The 19,093-nt window shown below is 44.6% G+C and overlaps 1 protein-coding gene across 7 annotated transcripts in view; it reads left to right on the forward strand.

Annotated features, from left to right (window-relative positions):
- Nucleotides 1-19,093, forward strand: part of herc2 (HECT and RLD domain containing E3 ubiquitin protein ligase 2) — a 61,921-nt gene that overhangs the window by 20,845 nt on the left and 21,983 nt on the right. For 2 of the 7 annotated variants that reach the window (XM_080297174.1, XM_080297175.1), the window contains 45 exons: nt 85-209; nt 722-900; nt 991-1,175; nt 1,522-1,677; nt 1,780-1,965; nt 2,081-2,257; nt 2,436-2,539; nt 2,628-2,778; nt 2,868-3,082; nt 3,183-3,315; nt 3,536-3,663; nt 3,779-4,213; nt 4,465-4,641; nt 4,722-4,858; nt 4,997-5,148; nt 5,243-5,434; nt 5,528-5,715; nt 5,789-5,981; nt 6,072-6,254; nt 6,338-6,522; nt 6,937-7,084; nt 7,166-7,362; nt 7,478-7,717; nt 7,803-7,941; nt 8,124-8,297; nt 8,762-8,904; nt 8,996-9,263; nt 9,579-9,721; nt 9,839-9,937; nt 10,023-10,191; nt 10,286-10,411; nt 10,576-10,684; nt 11,373-11,512; nt 11,599-11,789; nt 11,878-11,983; nt 12,136-12,227; nt 12,326-12,501; nt 14,135-14,246; nt 14,551-14,632; nt 14,722-14,956; nt 15,868-16,045; nt 16,266-16,347; nt 17,074-17,245; nt 17,329-17,473; nt 17,939-18,164. In XM_080297174.1, coding sequence (XP_080153300.1) covers nt 85-209; nt 722-900; nt 991-1,175; nt 1,522-1,677; nt 1,780-1,965; nt 2,081-2,257; nt 2,436-2,539; nt 2,628-2,778; nt 2,868-3,082; nt 3,183-3,315; nt 3,536-3,663; nt 3,779-4,213; nt 4,465-4,641; nt 4,722-4,858; nt 4,997-5,148; nt 5,243-5,434; nt 5,528-5,715; nt 5,789-5,981; nt 6,072-6,254; nt 6,338-6,522; nt 6,937-7,084; nt 7,166-7,362; nt 7,478-7,717; nt 7,803-7,941; nt 8,124-8,297; nt 8,762-8,904; nt 8,996-9,263; nt 9,579-9,721; nt 9,839-9,937; nt 10,023-10,191; nt 10,286-10,411; nt 10,576-10,684; nt 11,373-11,512; nt 11,599-11,789; nt 11,878-11,983; nt 12,136-12,227; nt 12,326-12,501; nt 14,135-14,246; nt 14,551-14,632; nt 14,722-14,956; nt 15,868-16,045; nt 16,266-16,347; nt 17,074-17,245; nt 17,329-17,473; nt 17,939-18,164 — 7,473 coding nt within the window. The remainder of the gene's footprint in view (nt 1-84; nt 210-721; nt 901-990; nt 1,176-1,521; nt 1,678-1,779; nt 1,966-2,080; nt 2,258-2,435; nt 2,540-2,627; nt 2,779-2,867; nt 3,083-3,182; nt 3,316-3,535; nt 3,664-3,778; nt 4,214-4,464; nt 4,642-4,721; nt 4,859-4,996; nt 5,149-5,242; nt 5,435-5,527; nt 5,716-5,788; nt 5,982-6,071; nt 6,255-6,337; nt 6,523-6,936; nt 7,085-7,165; nt 7,363-7,477; nt 7,718-7,802; nt 7,942-8,123; nt 8,298-8,761; nt 8,905-8,995; nt 9,264-9,578; nt 9,722-9,838; nt 9,938-10,022; nt 10,192-10,285; nt 10,412-10,575; nt 10,685-11,372; nt 11,513-11,598; nt 11,790-11,877; nt 11,984-12,135; nt 12,228-12,325; nt 12,502-14,134; nt 14,247-14,550; nt 14,633-14,721; nt 14,957-15,867; nt 16,046-16,265; nt 16,348-17,073; nt 17,246-17,328; nt 17,474-17,938; nt 18,165-19,093) is intronic. The other 5 variants (XM_080297179.1, XM_026159792.2, XM_080297178.1 and 2 more) reach the window with 5 other exon arrangements.

A 19,093-nucleotide genomic window follows, 5' to 3' on the forward strand; every position in this document is an offset into this window, starting at 1 on the left:
AAATAAACATTTAATAGTCCATTACCTGTGATCGGTTTGATGGAAGTGCCTGCAAAGGCTGAGTTTTTAATTTTTATTTTCTAGCATCTGGAAATGAGATGAGTGTGAGTCCCGGCCGGCGCTTCATGATCGACCTGTTGGTCAGCAGCTTAATGGCTGATGGAGGGTTGGAGTCTGCACTCAATGCAGCCATCACTGCTGAGATACAGGTCAGTGTAGTAAATGCACGAGTCAGCACTTGGTTGTCTGTTTGAAATGCTGAGTAAATTCTCTCTTGACTGATATTTGTATATGTGACACAAGGCTCACTCATTTGTTGGCACCCCCGGCACAGAATGCCAGTGCAATGCGATTTTAGTTTTGTTTTTTTGTTTTTTTTTTTCAGTGTGAAAAGTGGCAGCAGAAGTTGTAGCTGGAAGTGCATAGAAGGAAATAATGGTACCTTATGGGCCTCTGACAGTTGTTGAAGGCTGTGTTGCCACAATGCTTAATTGCGTTTCTGGGGAGGTGCACATCAGGTTACAGCGTAGTGTTTCAAAAGCACTTGTAATTACAATTTGCCTGTGGCATACATTTAACAATGTCTAAATCCCACTTTAGAGCACACATGGACAAAATTTGTGACCAAGGACCAGAACCGGCCCATCGAACATCTCCATGTGCTCCCTGACATCCTAAATGATGGTAATAATTTTGTGTATTATATTTTTTTTCATGATAGGACATTGAAGCAAAGAAGGAGGCTCAGAAAGAGAAGGAGATTGATGAACAGGAAGCTAATGCCTCCACCATACACCGGTGTCGCACCATGCTGGACAAAGACCTCATCAACACGGGCATCTATGAGTCGGCAGGGAAGCAAAGCTTGCCCCTTGTGCAGCTTGTACAGCAACTCCTGAGGTACCTTCACAAATTGTGCTGCATATACTCCTATAATGTGGTATAATACTTCACTCCCTGCTAGCATATTCATGGATTTAACTTCTGCAGAAACATCGCCTCCCAGACCATTGCAAGGCTAAAAGATGTTGCTCGTCGCATCTCAAACTATTTGGAGGCAGAGCATGTCAGTAAGGAGCGCTCTGCATCTCTGGACCTACTGCTGCGCTTCCAGAGGCTGCTGGTCAGCAAGCTTTACCTGGGAGTCAATGGCACAGAAAATGTTAATGGATACAGTAAGTCTCTTCTAGCTCTTTCGTTTGTGTAGACAGAGGTTACAAGCAAAGCAGTGCTGTCTCAGTGAGGTGGACAGTGAGGCTCATATGCATCCAATGTGTGGTTTGGCCATAAATCTGACATCAACCTAACCTGATGTGCCTTCTGTTCCAACCAGCTGATTGGTTCGGCACTGTGCCCGGTGTCCAAACATGCATGGGATGAGTGCTTTTGACTTTGTTAACTATCTCATATCTATTGAGGAAATGTTATTTCACAGTAATTGTTTTAATGGTTTTAGTCCCCACCGCTAATTAAGAATGAGTTGCAGAAATGCAGTGTGTGATTTCTCTGGTGCTTTTCTAGATCCTGAGCTCCTGGGTGTTGGTTCCTTGTTAAAAAAGTACATCGCTTTGTTGTGCACTCACATTGGAGACATCCTCCCAGTGGCAATAAGTATCGCTTCTACTGGTTGCCGCCACTTTGCCGAGGTCTCTCGTGTCATCGAAGGAGATCTAACTGGTAAAAAAAAAAATTTCCCTCAGATTTGTATTTCCAGCATATTTATGCTTTAGAGATGTTTGCAACACAGTACTGAATACTGTACTGTTTGTTCTTTGGTAGGAGTGCTTCTCCCTGAGCTGGTGGTGTCCATCATCCTTCTCCTCACCATTGACGCTGGTCTGATGCAGGAGACCGGCTCGATCCCTCTCCTGGCTGGACTCCTGGAACACTTGGACCGTTTCAACCACCTGGCTCCAGGACACGAGAGGGACGATAATGAGGATCTGGCCTGGCCAGGAATTATGGGTAAAACAACATCTATGTTTTACTTGAGTGACATCCTAAATTTTAGGGCAAAGATGAGATGCTACTCTGTGCGTTTCTTTTTAGACTGTAACTAGACTTTCTGCTGTGTTGGCAGGGTCTTTCTTTACAGGGCAGAGCTCCAAGAACAATGAGGAGGTTTCACTCATCCGCAAGGCTGACCTGGAGAATCACAACAAAGATGGTGGCTTTTGGACTGTAATAGATGGAAAAGTGTATGACATCAAAGACTTTCAGGCCCAGTCCCAGTCACTGACAGGAAACAGTGTCCTGGGTAAGACTAAACAGTAGTTTTGGAATGTAATGTGACATCCAGGATTATTTAAAATAACACAGGGACACCCTAAGTGCTCAGTGTTGTAAACATGGAAGCTCAGAGGCTGGACTTTGTCAAAGGGTTATAAGAGAACTGATGTCAGAACTCATGCCATTTGTTCTTTGCGGTTTAACAGCCCAGTTTGCAGGAGAGGACCCTGTGGTTGCTTTGGAAGCTGCTCTGCAGTTTGAAGACACTAGAGAGTCCATGCAGGCCTTCTGCGTTGGCCAATATATGGAGGTACCAGTTGTACTTTTATTTTAAACACAACTTCTTTTCTTTGTTGGTGGCTTTAGCCTTTGATATTGGGACTTTTTATCATTTTCAGCCTAACCAGGAGACGGTCACTACTCCAGACCTCAGCAGCCTTTCTTCTCCACTTATTGACACTGAGAGGAACATGGGACTGCTCCTGGGTCTGCACGCCTCCTACTTGGCCAAGAGCACCGCCCTGTCCCCCATGGAGATTGAATGTGCCAGTAGGTTTAATGGTTTTACATCAGCCTGGTTTAAAAATTCACACTTCAGGTTGGAATTAATTTAACACAAGTGTTTGCTCTCTGCACAGAATGGCTCCAGTCCTCCATATTTTCAGGGGGTTTGCAGACCAGTCAGATCCACTACAACTACAATGAGGAGAAGGACGAAGACCACTGCAGCTCACTGGGCACAACCACTCCTGATAAGACCAAACTTTATTCCCGCAGAATAACTCTCAGCGATCACGCACAGCCTTTCTTGCAGGCCATTGCTGACAACAACACTCAGGACCATACTGTGAAGGTACAAGCAAGGCAGAAATGCCTGAAGAGGTTGTTTCACAGTGAGAAGGAGGCTGATGGGTAATAATGTCATGTTTTGCTTTTTGTTTGGAATATTTTAGGACTTCCTATGCCAAATAGAGCGCTGCTGTAAGCAGTACCATCTTATTGCGCCCATCACCTTCCTCCCAGAGCACCCTGTGGAAGAAGTTGGTCGCCTGCTGCTCTGCTGCCTCCTCAAGCATCAAGACCTCGGTAACTTAGCAACTGAACCCAGAGTGGTCACCTGAGGAGAAATTAGAGGCTAATTATGGCTCACTAAAATGTGTTTTTTCTTCTTGTATTTAATTATACTGAGATTCACATGAGTTTCCTTCATGTAACACTGCTAATACCACACAAAGATATTTCCTAATGAAACTGATCGATGGTGAGTTGCATGTGAAGTTTTAAATAAAAATCTTTCCTGTCACAGGTCACGTTGCGCTCTCACTTGTCAGTCAATGTGCCTTGGGTGTGGACCAAGGAAAGCAGAGATCCCTCCCTAAATCTGTGATTGATGTATGCCGCATGGTCTACCAGGCAAAGTGTTCTCTAATTAAGGTATGCTTTCTGCTTGTGAAATATTTACACGTTATGCGCAGTTAAGCTGTGATGCAAAAGGAAGCAGGAAGATGAACGGAAATGCTAATGCAATGATTGCTTTGTCTTATCATAGACCCATCAGGACCAAGGCCGCTCTTATAAGGAGGTGTGCGCCCCTGTTATTGAGCGTCTGCGCTTTTTATTTAATGAGCTGCGTCCAGCTGTAAGCAACGACCTGTCTATAGTGTCCAAACTGAAGCTGCTGAGCTCCCAGCCACGCTGGAGGAGCATCACCCAGAAGCTCATCAGGGATCGTAGGAAAAAAAGAGGTGGGGCATCAAGAATCTACTGCAGGGTAACAGGTTTTTTAATTTATAATCCATCTACTCCTTTTGAATGTGAATGTTATCTTTTTTTCTTTTTTTTTTTTGTAGTGCCTAAGAAATCAGAGTCGGCTGATATTGAAGAGCCAAAGCTGGAGAATGAAGGGACCAATGAAGAGGAACTTAATGTTCACATCAGCCCCGCTCCTGCTGACAGGAAATCACCCACTGACAAAACAGCCAAGGTAGTTTAACAGGATTAGTTCATGAGATAAAAAAAATGGCCAAAAAAACATAAAGAAGATGGCTTCAGTTTAAAATCTATTCACCTTCATACACAACGAAAGTTTGGCTCAGTCTGAATTTGTAGATTTATTTATGTACATTTATGTTGCACTTTCATCCCTTGCAGTTGTAGCTAAAATATCAGAGCAGGACAGTGGAGTGTGTGTGTCTACAGAGTTTGTTGTCAACCTATTATTGCATGTCTTGGCAGCAAGACAAGTGGCAGCCGCTTCTTAACACTGTGGCCAGCGTCCAGAAGTATCGCTGGCTGAAGCACAGCGTTCAAGGTGCTTTCTCTCAGTCCAGCCTCATGGCCACCATCGTGGACTTTGCACTGAAAGAGGAGCCACTGGATGTGGAGAAAATGAGGAAGTGTCTTCTCAAGCAGGTGGGAGTCGGTGTGTGACAATGTTTTAAAGCAGAGTATATAAAACAGGCGGAAATTTGATTAATTCTGTTTCCTTATAGCTGGAGAGGGCTGAAGTGAGACTGGAAGGCATTGACACCATGCTGAAGCTGGCCTCTAAAAGCTTCTTGCTGCCGTCTGTGCAGTATGCAATGCTCTGCGGCTGGCAAAGAATCATACCAGAAGGGACCAACATTGGGTAGATCACCTGGTTCAAATCCATGTTAAAATTACACTTCTTGTTTGTTTCTTTTGAAGTTATTTGTAATAATCACATGACAGTTATTCTAATGATGTAATCCTGGTGCAATTTTTGTGTTTGTGTTTTTTTTCTCAGAGAGCCCTTGTCTGATTGCCTGAAGGATGTAGATCTGATCCCTCCCTTCAACCGCATGCTTTTGGAGGTGACGTTTGGAAAGTTGTATTCCTGGGCCATCCAGAACGTTCGTAACATCTTGCTTGAAGCAAGCGCTCGCTTCAAAGAGCTAGGTGAGTGCTGAAAAATAAGTGGTTAATTCATTGCACACTATTCTTGACCTGTTGTAGACAAACCAGCTGAATGACCACCTGTTCTTGTGACCAGGTGTGCAGCCAGTTCCTTTACAAACCATCACAAACGAGAACCCGGCGGGACCAAGCCTTGGAACCATTCCGCAGGCCCGCTTCCTTCTGGCCATGATACACATGCTGTCCCTGAAACACGGCTCTAACAGTCTCAGTCTGTTGCTGAATTCAGGCATATTGGCCCTCACTCAGAGTATTCTCAGACTGATAGGTGAGTAGTGTCCAGTCAAAGGCAACCCAGAATGAAATGAAGTGTGTACATATTGTTTGTTCGGTGTTTGATGCCTCTTTTCTGACGCTTCAGGACCGAGTACAGACAGCAGTGATGAGGACCTGAGTTTATGTGCACATGGAGGCTCAGCGACAGTCCTGGAGGAGTCCAGAAAAGAGGCAGCTCCCGCCCCTCTACCTGCCTCTGGCCCAGAGCTGGCTGCCATGATGAAGATAGGTACCAGAGTCATGAGGGGAGTCGACTGGAAATGGGGCGATCAGGTACCTAAATCAGTTTTTACTCTAGCTGCTTATTTTATGGACATATTTAACATTATGTGCGTGGTCTGTCCAGGACGGCCCAGCACCAGGTCTTGGCAGGGTCATTGGGGAGCTGGGTGAGGACGGTTGGATCAGGGTTCAGTGGGATACAGGCAGCACCAACTCCTACAGGATGGGCAAAGAGGGAAAGTATGACCTTAAACTTGCAGAGCCACCACCAGCAGCACAGCCCCCTGTTGAGGACTCGGACACAGAGGACGACACAGGTCAGTTTAAAGGACAGGCTCAGTAGAGATCCTCACAGCTACAGGTAAAGTGTGATGTTCCAGTAATCACCTGTTATGTCCTTTATACAGAGGGAGAGCTGATTGAGAAGAGCAGCCATCCTACGGCAATGATGCTAACCAGCACAGTCAACCTGCTGAAGACACTGTCACTCTCAGCTGGAATCCATGCTGAGGTGCTTCAGTCAGATGCTACACGGACCCTGTGTGGCCTTCTCAGGATGCTTGTGGAAAGTGGCGCTAATGACAAGTCTGGTAATTGGATTGCCGTTTTCTTTTTCCTAAGGTCTTATATTGAACAGCATGTTATTCTAACCTGACCTCCTCTGTGCTGTCAGGCTGTCACGCGCACAGATTGGTGTCTCGGGAGCAGCACAGGAGCTGGTGTACCCTCGGCTTCATACGCAGCATTGCTCTCATGCCGCAGATGTGCAGCACCCTCAGTACCTCTGCGTGGATCGGACTGCTCATCCGAATTGTTGAGGGACACCAGTCCTTCAATGCTATTACCTTGCAGAGACAGGTTGAGTACCAGGATTTGCTTCCTCTGCTATTAATGATGCCATTCTTTAGTACTAGAAAACTCTATCCTGTTACGTAGAGAAATGTGTTGTTCATTGTTAAATATAGTTATAGGAAGCATATTATTAAATTATTTTGGGTTCTAAACAGAGATTTGTTAACTGCAGTTTGTCAAACTAAGAGAAAAATCACGAAGAATTAGATTCTCAACATTTACAGTTAATCTTTCCATTAACTGTAGTTTAGATGAAAGGTTTTGCTTCTTCTCACTCCTACAGTCCAAAAACAAGTTAAAGAAACAGCTTTTGTAGTTTCTACAGAAGCACATAATTTATTTTTGTTGATCAACCAGTAAATTAGCCACACAATCTGAGTGGAGATGTCATCTTTTCTCTCATTCACCCTGTGTTTCCAGATCTTGGCACTACGTCTCCTTCAGGCGGTCCTGCCTTCATGGGACAAAACGGAGCGCTCTCAGGACATGAAGTTCCTGGTGGAGAAGTTGTTTGGCTTTTTGGGAAGCTTGCTGAGCACCTGCTCATCAGACCTGCCACTCCTCCGAGGTGCTGCAATGGTTCAGGCTTAAAGTAACAAATGCAATGCTGTTGTTGTCATTGTATTTTTAATTGGTTGTTCCTTCTCAGAAGGTTCCCTGAGAAGGAGGAAGTCCCGCCCACAGGCGTCTCTAACAGCCACTCACAGCAGCACGCTGGCAGAGGAGATTGTGGCTGTTCTGCGTACTCTGCACTCTCTCAGTCAGTGGAACAGCCTGATAAATGATTACATCAACAACCAGCTGAGCTCCATCGCAGATGTTATGGCAAGCTGCCAATCTGAAGTGGTAAGATTTATTGTGGCATTATGAGTCCAATTACCGTGTTGCTTAAATGTTAACTTACAACAGTGCTTTTATTCTGCCAGTCAGCTCTAACAAAGCGATAATTATAAATGTCCAGAACTGTCAGTGTTTCCTGGAGGAGTGTTTCCCTGATTTGGAGGGTCCCAGAGTGGGCAGTCTGATGGCAGTGCTGGCGGTGATTGGTGGGATCGACGGGCGCCTCAGGCTTGGTGGCCAAGTCGTTCACGAGGAGTATGGAGAGGGAACGGTCACACGCATCACCCCAAAAGGGCGCATCACTGTCCAGTTTCATGAGATGAGAACCTGCAGAGTTTGCTTGCTCAGCCATCTTAAAACGGTGCGGGAATGCTCAGATACTCACAGATGCATTGAAACTGGCTCCACTTAGCAGTCTGACTTTATTTAATGTTTCTACTCTTTAGCTTCCTGCCATATCCTTCAGTGTGCAGAACCTGCCATTCACTGAACCCATGTTGGCTGTTTGGGCCCAGCTGGTCAGCCTGGCTGGAAGCAAACTGGAAAAACAACGCATGAAAAAGTCACTTAGCCGAGGGCTTACAGGTGCAGACTTGATTGCCTTGCATGTAACTGAAATAAACAAACGAACAATTTTTAAGAAAAATCATCGACTCTGTTTACAGCAGTATGTTTTATAGTATTCTGGCAATATTTGAGACACTGAAAGCGTTTGTTTGGTCACAGACTGAAAGTTTAGTGGGTGTAATCAATGCTGTTGTTTCCAGCCGACCAGGTGGACCTCTCTTTGCTGCGGTGCCAGCAGCTGAGGCTTTATGTTTTAAAGGCAGCTCGGGCCCTGCTGTCTCATCAGGACAAACTCAGGCAGATCCTCTCCCAACCTGCAGTGGTGGACATAGGACCCAATCCCAGTGGTAAGACCTCACCCAGTGAAAGGCTAGGTTAGTACATCTTAAAAATGGACTGAGGAAGTTTGATCATTAGGGACTATTACTGCTGTTTGATGCAGTTTAGTGATTTCAAGGTTCAGTTCACAGGACATTACTGAGATATCAGATGTGTTTCCATACTTGGAGCAAATTCTAGCCATTTAAGGTTTGAAGGCCTTGCACACTGTGGGTGTTTTCTTAAAATGTACAGCAAGTTGCTGATCAGAGTTTAAATCTTTATTTGCTTACCTTTGAAGTGAAAATGTAGAGTTCGATTTAACCTTAAGGTCGAGGGCACGGATCAAGTTTAGGAAAATCTTGTGAATGCAATAACTTGAGAAATAGGCAACATAGGATTTTAAAATTTCTACCATAGGTGCATCTACTATGAGGCTGAGGGGTACCACTGGTAGCCACCAGAATTTTTTTTTTTTCAATCTAGATCTTGTCCAGAACTTGTCTCTCTCTATGTGCAGAGGATCCAGTGGTTTCATCTCCTGATGTGGGCGACTTGTCTCCTGAGGGACCTCTGCCTCCACTGATTCTCCTGCAGCAGCTGCTTTCTGCCGCCACACAGCCTTCTCCCATCAAAGCCATTTTTGACAGGCAAGAGATGGAGGTATGTCAGTCTAGCTGATTGCAGACAGCTGGTGTCAGCGGTAATGTTGCTGATGTATTCGGTGTGACTTTGACGTTATATGTATGTGCAGGCGGCAGCTCTGGCAGTGTGTCAGTACCTGGCTGTGGAATCTGCCCACCCATCCTCGCCGCTGTTTGAGGAAAGCAGCTCTAGTGAAGCCACCACACCCATCACCACGCAGCACATCAGACCACCCAAACAGAAGAAACAGAAGTCCTCCCCTATCCCGCCCTTACCAATAGTTGGCCAGCTCATGGAGATGGGATTCCCTCGGAAAAACATCGAGTTTGCCTTGAAATCTCTGTCTGGGACTACAGGCAATGCCTCCGGTATCCCAGGTATCTTATCACATGAGTGCTTGGTAGCGCTATAGATAATTTAATGTGAAATTACACATATCTGGAAAAGGTACCCACGTACATTAAAGGCCTGTAGGTCAGGAAATGTTAATAATATGAAGGTAACATTTTTCAGTGGATCCATTAAATATATATTAAAGTTCTTGTGCATTTTAAAAACAAAACAAAAAAACAAACAGCTGATTTTGAAAAGATACAGTATGAGATACCGATTTGTTTTTCATAAAACAAGGCCTGCTTGCCTCATGATGTTTAGACATTTACCTCAGGAGAGTAACTGAGCATATCCATCAGGTGTTGAGACTCTGGTGAGCTGGCTGCTCGACCATCCAGACGTTCATGTCACTGAGCTGTCAGATGCCGACACTGTGTCTGATGAATACTCAGATGAGGAGGTGCTGGAGGAGCTGGAGGAGGCAGAGCCGGCATTCTCTGTGGTGTGTTCCTTACTCTTTTATTTCTGGTGTGACCCTCACAGTTACCTGTCCCTCAGCTTGTCAGATTCAATTATTAATACCTTCATATATGATTAAAATACGTGTCTGTCACATTAGCCTTCAGGTGCAGTTGTGACTGAAAGCCAGATATTTAAGAAGAGATCTGATTTCCAAAGCAACGATGATTACGCTGTTTATGTGAGAGAGAACATTCAGGTGAGAGTGTTTGCTTTTGTATGTTTTCTGAATCTGCCTTAAAGACATGATGAATTGGTGTTACGACTCAGCGGCTTCCCTACAGGTGGGGATGATGGTGAAGTGCTGCAGAACGTACGAGGAAGTGTATGATGGCGATGTGGGCAAAGTGATTAAGCTGGACAGAGATGGGCTTCATGACTTGAATGTGCAGTGTGACTGGCAAAATAAAGGAGGAACATACTGGGTTCGCTACATCCACATCGAGCTGCTTGGTAAGATAACAGTTAATGTGATGCTTTGCAGGCATGCTAATAACAGGAAGTAAATAGACATAAGAAACCCGTGTCTCTGATTTTGCCGTTTCAGGATTCCCACCACAGAGTTCTCCTTCTCACATAAAGATTGGTGACAAAGTGAGGGTGAAGCCCACAGTCACAACACCAAAGTACAAGTGGGGCTCTGTCACACACAGGAGTGTGGGGGTGGTTAAAGGTAAGCAGAGTCACTCCAGTCTTAAGACAGAGTATCATCTGTTTTTCTTTGAATTGAATTGAAAATTTTATTTCAGTCAACAACAACAACAGATTTTTCTTCTGTTATTGTAACTTGAATCCACAGTTTATTGTGCTAATAGAGCCTCATTGTTTGTTTTTTAGCTTTCAGTGCCAATGGAAAAGATGTGATTGTCGACTTTCCACAGCAGTCCCACTGGACTGGTTTGTTGTCTGAGATGGAACTGGTCCCCAGTGTTCATCCTGGAGTGAGGTAAAGATGTACTAAATTGGTATCTTAGTATGTTGTGAGTAGCAATGTGAGGGATTAGTTGTCCAGATTTTTATATATTGCTTAGTAGCAGAAATACTTATTGGTTAAACTAATTGTTTATATTTTAACAGTTGCTAAGACATCATCCACCACTAGCTTGGTGTCAATTTGTTAACAAGCTTTAGACGAAGGGGTCAGTCAAGCAGATCACAGCTACATGAAGTTCCTGCAGATGTTGAAAATCAACATCATCAGAATAAAATGACCACTGTACTTGAGCAGTAACCACATCCCACACAGGTGTTTCAGCATTAACCTGCGAGGAAAGTCTCCTTCTGAGCAACGAGGCCAATATTTCTAGAAGATCCACTTACCTTGTTCTGAGCAGTTTCACGTGGGAATTTATTTTTATTTATTTTAAATATATCTGTAGTCTTTGCACATGGTTTTGAGTAACCGAGTCATTATTTCTGGAAAGGTACATTTGAAGCTGAGGTATTCAGATCTAATTTTTTGATGCTTTGAGCAGCACAGAGTGAGTATATTCAAGAAGAGGGAGGTCTATAGTTTGCTTTCAAAGCTAAGAAACTTGCAGTGAAATAAATGGACCAAGACCCATAAGGAAAATAGGTGAATTAGATTTTGCTTGAACTGAACATTTTACATGAAACCCTATTGCTTTCTCCAGATGTGACGGCTGCCAGATGTTTCCTATTAATGGCCCCAGATTTAAATGTAAAAATTGTGACGACTTTGACTTCTGTGAAAACTGCTTCAAGACACGCAAACACAACACCAGACATTCCTTTGGCAGGATCAATGAGCCTGGTTAGTCCTACATTCGCCAACATAAAATTCTGTGGTGGTTCTACGTACGTGTGCATAAACCTGTCCTCCACCTTCTCCACAAACAGGCCAGTCTCCGGCTTTCTGTGGGCGTTCAGGAAAACAGCTAAAGAAGCACCACAGCAGCCAGCGTGGGATGCTGATTGACGATTGGTCTCGAGCCGTCAAGAGCCTCAACGTGTCGTCGTCGGTTAACCAGGCTTCGCGCCTCATCGACTGCAGTGATCAGTGTTGGCAGTCCTCTGGCTCACAGGGGAAGGTAAGAGCGAATTGCATAGTCTAATAGGCCGGATGACAGCCTGATTAGTTTGCTTTATTAACGTTTAATATTTTCTTTTTCTTTGCAGCACTGGATTCGTCTTGAGCTTTTCCCAGACGTTCTTGTTCACAGGCTGAAGATGATCGTAGACCCGGCGGACAGCAGCTACATGCCCTCGTTAGTGGTGGTGTCAGGTGAGTTCAGATGTTTTTTGTTTTATGTAAAATTGTACTGATTTTAGTATTTTTTTCCCTTTTGTTTGAGCAGATGACAGTTTAATTTTAAACTTTGAGACCAATTGTTTGTTTTTTAGCATTTTGATCATTCTGACATTTTTATCACGCAGGTGGAAACTCTTTGAACAACTTAATTGAACTCAAGACAATTAACATCAATCCCACTGACACCACTGTCCTCCTCCTTTGTGACTGCACTGAGGTTTGTCTGCTTCAATAACTGACTGACTGCTTCTAATTGTTTTTGTTTTCCCCCTAAGCTCAAGTGTCGTAATAACTTTATATAAACACCCCCAACAGTATCACAGGTACATTGAGATTGCAATCAAGCAATGCCGCAGCTCTGGTATCGACTGCAAGATTCACGGACTCGGCATTGTGGGACGCATTAGAGCTGAGGATGAAGACCTGGCTACAGTCCCTTTCCTGGCCTCTGACAATGAAGAAGAGGATGATGAAAAAACTGCAGCTGGGAGGTGAGATGAGGCAGAATTATTTCCAGGTTCCAATCATACATATGTGCGATTCGCTTTCCAGGGGATAGCCTGTGAGTTTTTGGTTCTACCATGTGGCCTGTCACCGAACCCAATGATGTTTGTGAGATGCACTGAGGCAGCAGTGGGTACTACTCAGCAAAAGGACATTTGAGTAGCAGCACACGTCAAAAACTGGCTGCTGCCAGCTCCTACCTGTCAACAGGAAGAGAATTTAGACTTCCAGATAAATGTGGAACAGAGCGTATTGAGACCCACTGAACATATTAACTTCACAGCGCTCAGACTTGATGCCCTCCAGTGAAGACTTTCTCCAGACAGACTGGTGACGATGCAGTCAACCATAGCTCTTTGTTGCAGGGCAGCTCTGTTACCCTCAGACAGTGCCAGAGGCTGCTGAGCCTGATGGATTCCTCTTTAGCAGAGATACCGCTGGGTACATGAGAGGTTTTCAGCTCTGAGTGGCCTCACTGGGATTAGACCGTCATCGTGACTCCCTCCATGGACTGCTCAGGTCAGACTCTGGGCATGGTTTTAGCCAGGAAGGTGGTCTCCATAGATGCCTCCCTTGTGGACCAGGGTGAACTTATGAGGGGAGAACAGTGAATGATCGTTAGGCCCCCCACAGACAGTTCATGCACATAAACTGTCTGGAACTGCTGGCAGTTTATCAGTCGCTAAAACATTTGCTCTCTTGGCTGAAAGGGCATCATGTTTTAGTGAGGTCAGATGCTTCCACTGTTATGGCTTATATCAATAGAAATGGGGATCTGAGGTCACGTAGATTACACACACTGGCCCACTGACTGTTAGTCAGCAGTCATCTATAGTCATTGACAGCGACTTGTGTTTGGAGAATTTTGAACTTGTCCATGGATTTTGGAAAAAAAAGGAAAAAAACCACTGCCCTCGAGACTGTAGCAGTAAAGCAGATCTGGCTGCAGTTCACTCAGTTGCCTGTGGACGTTTTTGAGTAAGTGGAGCGTGTTCAGTGCCCACACTGGGGGCTTACGAATGGCCAAGGACCCTCCTTTTTACATTTCCCCCAGTGGCCCTCATTCCCCCAGCTTTGGCCAGATAGGGACAGGCGCCCACACTAGGCCAGGTAAACACTGGCTGGCAGAAATTTTTCAGCTGCTGCTCTTCAGCTCACCATGGCCTTTGCTACTGTGCAGAGACTTTTAGGCACAGGGGGAAATATTCCACGTCCACCCAGAGAGGCTAGCTCTTCGGCCCTGGCCTGAGTAGATCAACCTGAGCATGCTTGGGGCTCCTTTATAGTGTTATTGACACTGTTCAGTGTGTTAGAGCGCCATTCACAAGCTACATGAGCACAAATGGCATAAGTGCTACTTAGAATCACAGGGCATCCCATTACTGTGCTCTGTGGCAGTGATTCTGTTATTTCCTCAGGCTCTGGTTAAAAAGAGTAAGACCTTTGTTACTATCAAATTCTATTTAGCAGCTATTTCAGTCTGCCAGCACTCCCTGATAGTGGTTTTAAACTTGTGACAAACGTAACTGTGCAACAATGTTTTATTAAAATTTTTTATTATTATTTTAAAACAAGGAAAAATGTGAATCCATATTCAGCCTCTCTCGCTTTACTTTTCAGTCTTGCTCGGAAGAAGCCGTCAGGACTGGAGTCCGCAGCCACCATCAGGACCAAAGTTTTTGTGTGGGGTCTGAATGACAAGGACCAACTGGGAGGACTCAAAGGCTCCAAGGTGCCGTTTCTCCTAATGAATCAGTAATTGAAAGTTTAGGGCTTGTGTGCCTTTGTCCCAAATTAAAAACTATGTAGTATGAACACTAACCAGTGATTTACACGCTTCAAATTTTAACTTTTTTCCCCCTCCACGTTAACATCTGATGTTTGTTTTTTCCAGATATATATTGTGTGTGTGTGCGTGTGTGTGTGTGTGCGTGTGTGTGTGCGCGTGTGCGTGTGTGTGTACACAGCATGGACAGGAAAACATCCTTTGGGTGTGAGTGAGCTGCACTCTCTAATCTCTTTCGGTTTGTTCACAGATCAAAGTGCCATCCTTCTCCGAAACCCTGTCTGCACTCAATGTGGTGCAAGTGGCTGGTGGCTCCAAAAGCCTCTTTGCAGGTGAGGAATGAATAGAAATGCTTTTGAAGATCTGTCCATTCACACGTGTTGTGCTACAGTAGTGTGTAACTGATATGTCGTCGTTGCAGTGACTGTCGAGGGGAAGATTTACGCATGTGGTGAGGCAACTAATGGCAGATTGGGTTTGGGCCTCTCCAGTGGGACCATCCCAATCCCCCGTCAGATCACCGCCCTCAGTAACTACGTGATAAAGAAGGTCGCTGTGCATTCAGGAGGACGCCACGCTATGGCCCTGACTGTGGACGGGAAGGTGTTTTCCTGGGGCGAAGGAGACGACGGCAAGCTTGGGCACTTTAGTAGAATGTAAGTCATTGAATGTGGCCACTGTGCACACCCCAGATACTTAACGCACCTTTTATTAAACTCACTGTGTATTTTTAGCAAACTATGACTTGTATAATATCCACATGAAGTGATGAATTAATAAAAGAAATAACAAAAATGTGTGTAGTTTCTCAGACAGTCAACAGTCAGTCAACAGCTCATACACTGTGGAGCTACACGCCGATTGGCTCAGTTTAATTATAATAAAACACTCCTAAAAGGGTAATAGCTTTTATCTTTTCAGCTTTGAAGGTCCTGTAGATCTTCTTCAGTGTAAGGTTGAAGTATAAATTGAGCTCATGATTTCACAAGCTGTGTTCCAACTTCAGGAGTTTGATTTGACAGTTTACTGCCTTCATATAGTCTTGTAGCTGTACTCGTCCTTAATCGTCATTGTGATTTATTCTTAAATAAACCTTTTCATGATTTATCAGCTTTAAATCTTAATTATAGTTGTTGCATGCACTGATTATGAAAAAAAAGACAGTCAGCACAATATGATGATTACACTTACAATGCACCTTTTTGTCATGAAACATCATCATCTTCTCTTGTTTAGAACGGAGTCAGTCAGTTTGGGCATTTCTTTATAACGTTAGCTAAAGCTGTTGGGTGCAGATATATGCTGTAGTGAAGGCAGGCCAACAGGGGCTAAAGCTGTGTTAAGTCTATGTCGCAACTTATGACCTAACCGTAAACTCCTTTTAACTCCTCTACCACGTAATGTTCCAAGCAGTTTAGTTGATGCAGGCTGTGTCAGCGAGATGTGTAGTTAATTTTTTATATCGTCATATGTGCTTCATGGACAGCAGTTTCTAATGAAATAGAAATAAGTAAGGACTATTAAGAAGAGTCTGATTTTTATTTGTTTGCTTTATTTTTTCCTTTAGGAACTGTGACAAGCCCCGGCTTATTGAGGCGCTGAAGACGAAGCGCATCCGTGACATCGCCTGTGGCAGCTCTCACAGCGCTGCCATCACATCCAGCGGGGAGCTGTACAGCTGGGGGTTGGGTGAATATGGCCGACTCGGACACGGGGACAACACCACTCAGCTGAGGCCCAAACTGGTAAGCTCAGCCTTTGTTTACTTTACACACATGGCTGCCCATTGTGTCATCAGCTGATCAAAGAAAGATGAAATTTGCATCCAGTATAGTCTATGATGAATTCACACACTTTACACAGTAGAATTCACAGCTTTGAAGCAGCAGACAGATTGCTTGCTACATACAGACTTAACTGCATGACGTGTGATTTGATTGTCTTACTCTTCTGTCTGTCGTTCAGGTGAAAGTACTTCTGGGACACCGTGTTATCCAAGTGGCTTGTGGGAGCAGGGATGCTCAAACTCTAGCCCTCACTGATGAAGGTATTTCTCTTATTGCCCTTAAAAGTAGCCCTACAGATTAACAGCTGTTGGATTTGGCAACATAGTCACGTTGTACTGTTGACATTGTGATTGTCGCCGACTAATGCAATTGGATTGAAACTAAAATATCGTTGTTGTTTTTATTTATACAGCACATTTAATGTGCTGTATAAAGCAACATCAACCAAAGTGCTGTAAAGGATTACAAAATAACTAGTAACTATATTATCTTCAATCACCTCTGTCATTTAAAAACTGTCCAACAGGCAGAAATCCCAGCAGCTCTTTCTGGCTTTGTAATGGATCAGTGAAGTCTGTTCTCTTCTATCAGCAAAATACGACCAACTAACAGTGAAGAGCAGCATTTAGACTTTGATCAAGCCTCCTCTTAAAAAAAAAAATACACTCATGCAAGTGTTTTTAACTTTTAACCTTTTTTTTAAAACGGTCTTGTCCGACAGCTTTAGCAAGCGAACCATCCCCAGAGTGCTCTGTTGTGCCAAACCCATTTGCTTTGCCAAGAGAAGCTTTACAAACTTTATAGGCTCGTCTTGTTAAGTCTTTTTCTTGTCTTTATTTGGTTATTTTATCACTAGTGCTAAAGCTGACAGGAGAGGCAAAATTTGAACTTTTAAATGGTTCCAGTAAAAAAAAAAAAAAAATTTTTTTTTGACACAATTGGGTTCCAGTTTCTAGTCCGTAATGTTTTGGGGTTTTTTTCTTCAGGATTTGTGTTCTCCTGGGGGGATGGGGACTTTGGGAAGCTGGGTCGTGGAGGAAGCGAAGGCTGCAACGTACCACAGAACATCGAAAGGCTCAACGGGCAGGGCGTCTGCCAGATTGAGTGTGGAGCACAGTTCTCCCTGGCTCTCACTAAATCTGGAGTGGTGTGGACCTGGTGAGATGAATGTGTTCCACGTTTAGGTTATCATTCATTATCTGTCCTCAGGCTTTCTTTGACCGTTAACTGTTTCCAAACAGGGGCAAAGGCGATTATTTCCGGTTGGGCCACGGCACCGACGTCCATGTGCGGAAGCCCCAGATGGTGGAGGGACTGAGGGGCAAAAAGATTGTCCACGTTGCTGTCGGAGCGCTGCACTGTCTGGCTGTCACAGACACAGGACAGGTTTGTACTGACCTCAACAAATGGTGTTAGAAACCAGAGCACACCCTTCAAAGTCTGATCATTTAGTGCCGTGGCTCTGCTCCAGATGTGAGTTTGTGTTCCTGCAGAAAGACCTGATTTATTGAGCAGTTAGCTCTGACCTTTTGCTCTCACACTGATTTTTTTTTTCTCTCTTCACCTTGTTTAATAGTTTTCCTCAGTACAAATTTGATTATACTAACATATCACCTCCAATGATAAGAGGCAGCTGGTCAATGTTTTTTAAGAGACTGTTGAAAGTAAAAGCTTGGCGCTGAGCCTTCACTTTACAGGAAACAAAGCGATTCAGAAATGTGTCAAATGTACAGAAATCTAAGGTGGTGTGAAATGTTTGATGGTATCTCGTAACCTTTTGTTTGTGACATACACGAATAACAGGTGTAATAAAAACTCCATCTAATTAAAGGCTTTATGCTTCTCTGTCAGGTGTATGCGTGGGGTGATAATGACCACGGGCAGCAGGGAAATGGTACTACCACAGTTAACAGGAAGCCCACCCTGGTTCAGGGTCTGGAGGGACAGAAAATCACTCGGGTGGCATGTGGCTCATCCCACAGTGTGGCCTGGACCACAGTGGATGTGACCACCCCCTCTGTTCATGAGCCAGTTCTTTTCCAGACAGCCAGGGACTCCCTCGGAGCGTCATACCTGGGTAAGCCTTGCTGTTTACATGCAGCTTCTCCACAAGGTGGAGCTGTGCAGTCATTCAGTGCAGCCAAGCAATTTTTCAGCAATGATGCTTTAAAGAGTCTTTTTTTAATCAGCATTTAAGGTAAATATATGCTATTAAAAAACATCTGATGGATGCTCTTGAGTTCATTATTATCTAAATATGCGCCCAGCTCTGCACATCCTATATTGCCAGTTGTGGTAATAGTAGGGCAACTGCAGGGGTTGGATATTGAGACGATGGGGCATACATCGACCATTTCTTGAACAAAAAGTGCTAAAACGATTAGTTATGTCTATAACTTCTGTTCCCTGAAGGAGAGGAACGAGGTACAACACATAAGTATGGGATATCACGCCCTCGCGTGTCCTGGCTGAAGAAACCTTTATTCACGCCTTTACGGCAGATGACGTGTGATGACACGCGCAAGGCCCCGCCCGCACATATAGCCGCTGCCATCACCGTCATCCCTCAGTTCGATAGCCGCTCTTCACCGAGCCAACTGCTCAGTGGGGCCACCCTGTGTTGTACCTCGTTCCTCTCCTTCAGGGAACAGAAGTTATAGACATAACTAATCGTTCCCTTTCAGTCGATTCACTCGGTACAACACATAAGTATGGGACCTATATACACGCCCCGCAGAGCAGCCACCGAACCGGAACGGGACCACCACATCCTTAGTGAGTGGTAGACCCAGCAGAAAGGACAGCATGAGCCACCGAAGGGGCTGTAACGTCCAACCGATAAAACCGCACAAAAGTGTGCGGCGACGCCCAATTAGCCGCTGCACAAATATCAGCCACAGGCACCCCTCTAAAAAGAGCCCATGAGGTCGCCATCCCCCTGGTGGAATGAGCTCCCACCCCGTGGGGCAACGCAAAACCTCCGGTGCTGTATGCCAGCGAGATAGC

This window comes from Astatotilapia calliptera, chromosome 23 (genome assembly GCF_964374335.1).
Source record: "Astatotilapia calliptera chromosome 23, fAstCal68.1, whole genome shotgun sequence".
Classification (NCBI taxonomy): domain Eukaryota; kingdom Metazoa; phylum Chordata; class Actinopteri; order Cichliformes; family Cichlidae; genus Astatotilapia; species Astatotilapia calliptera.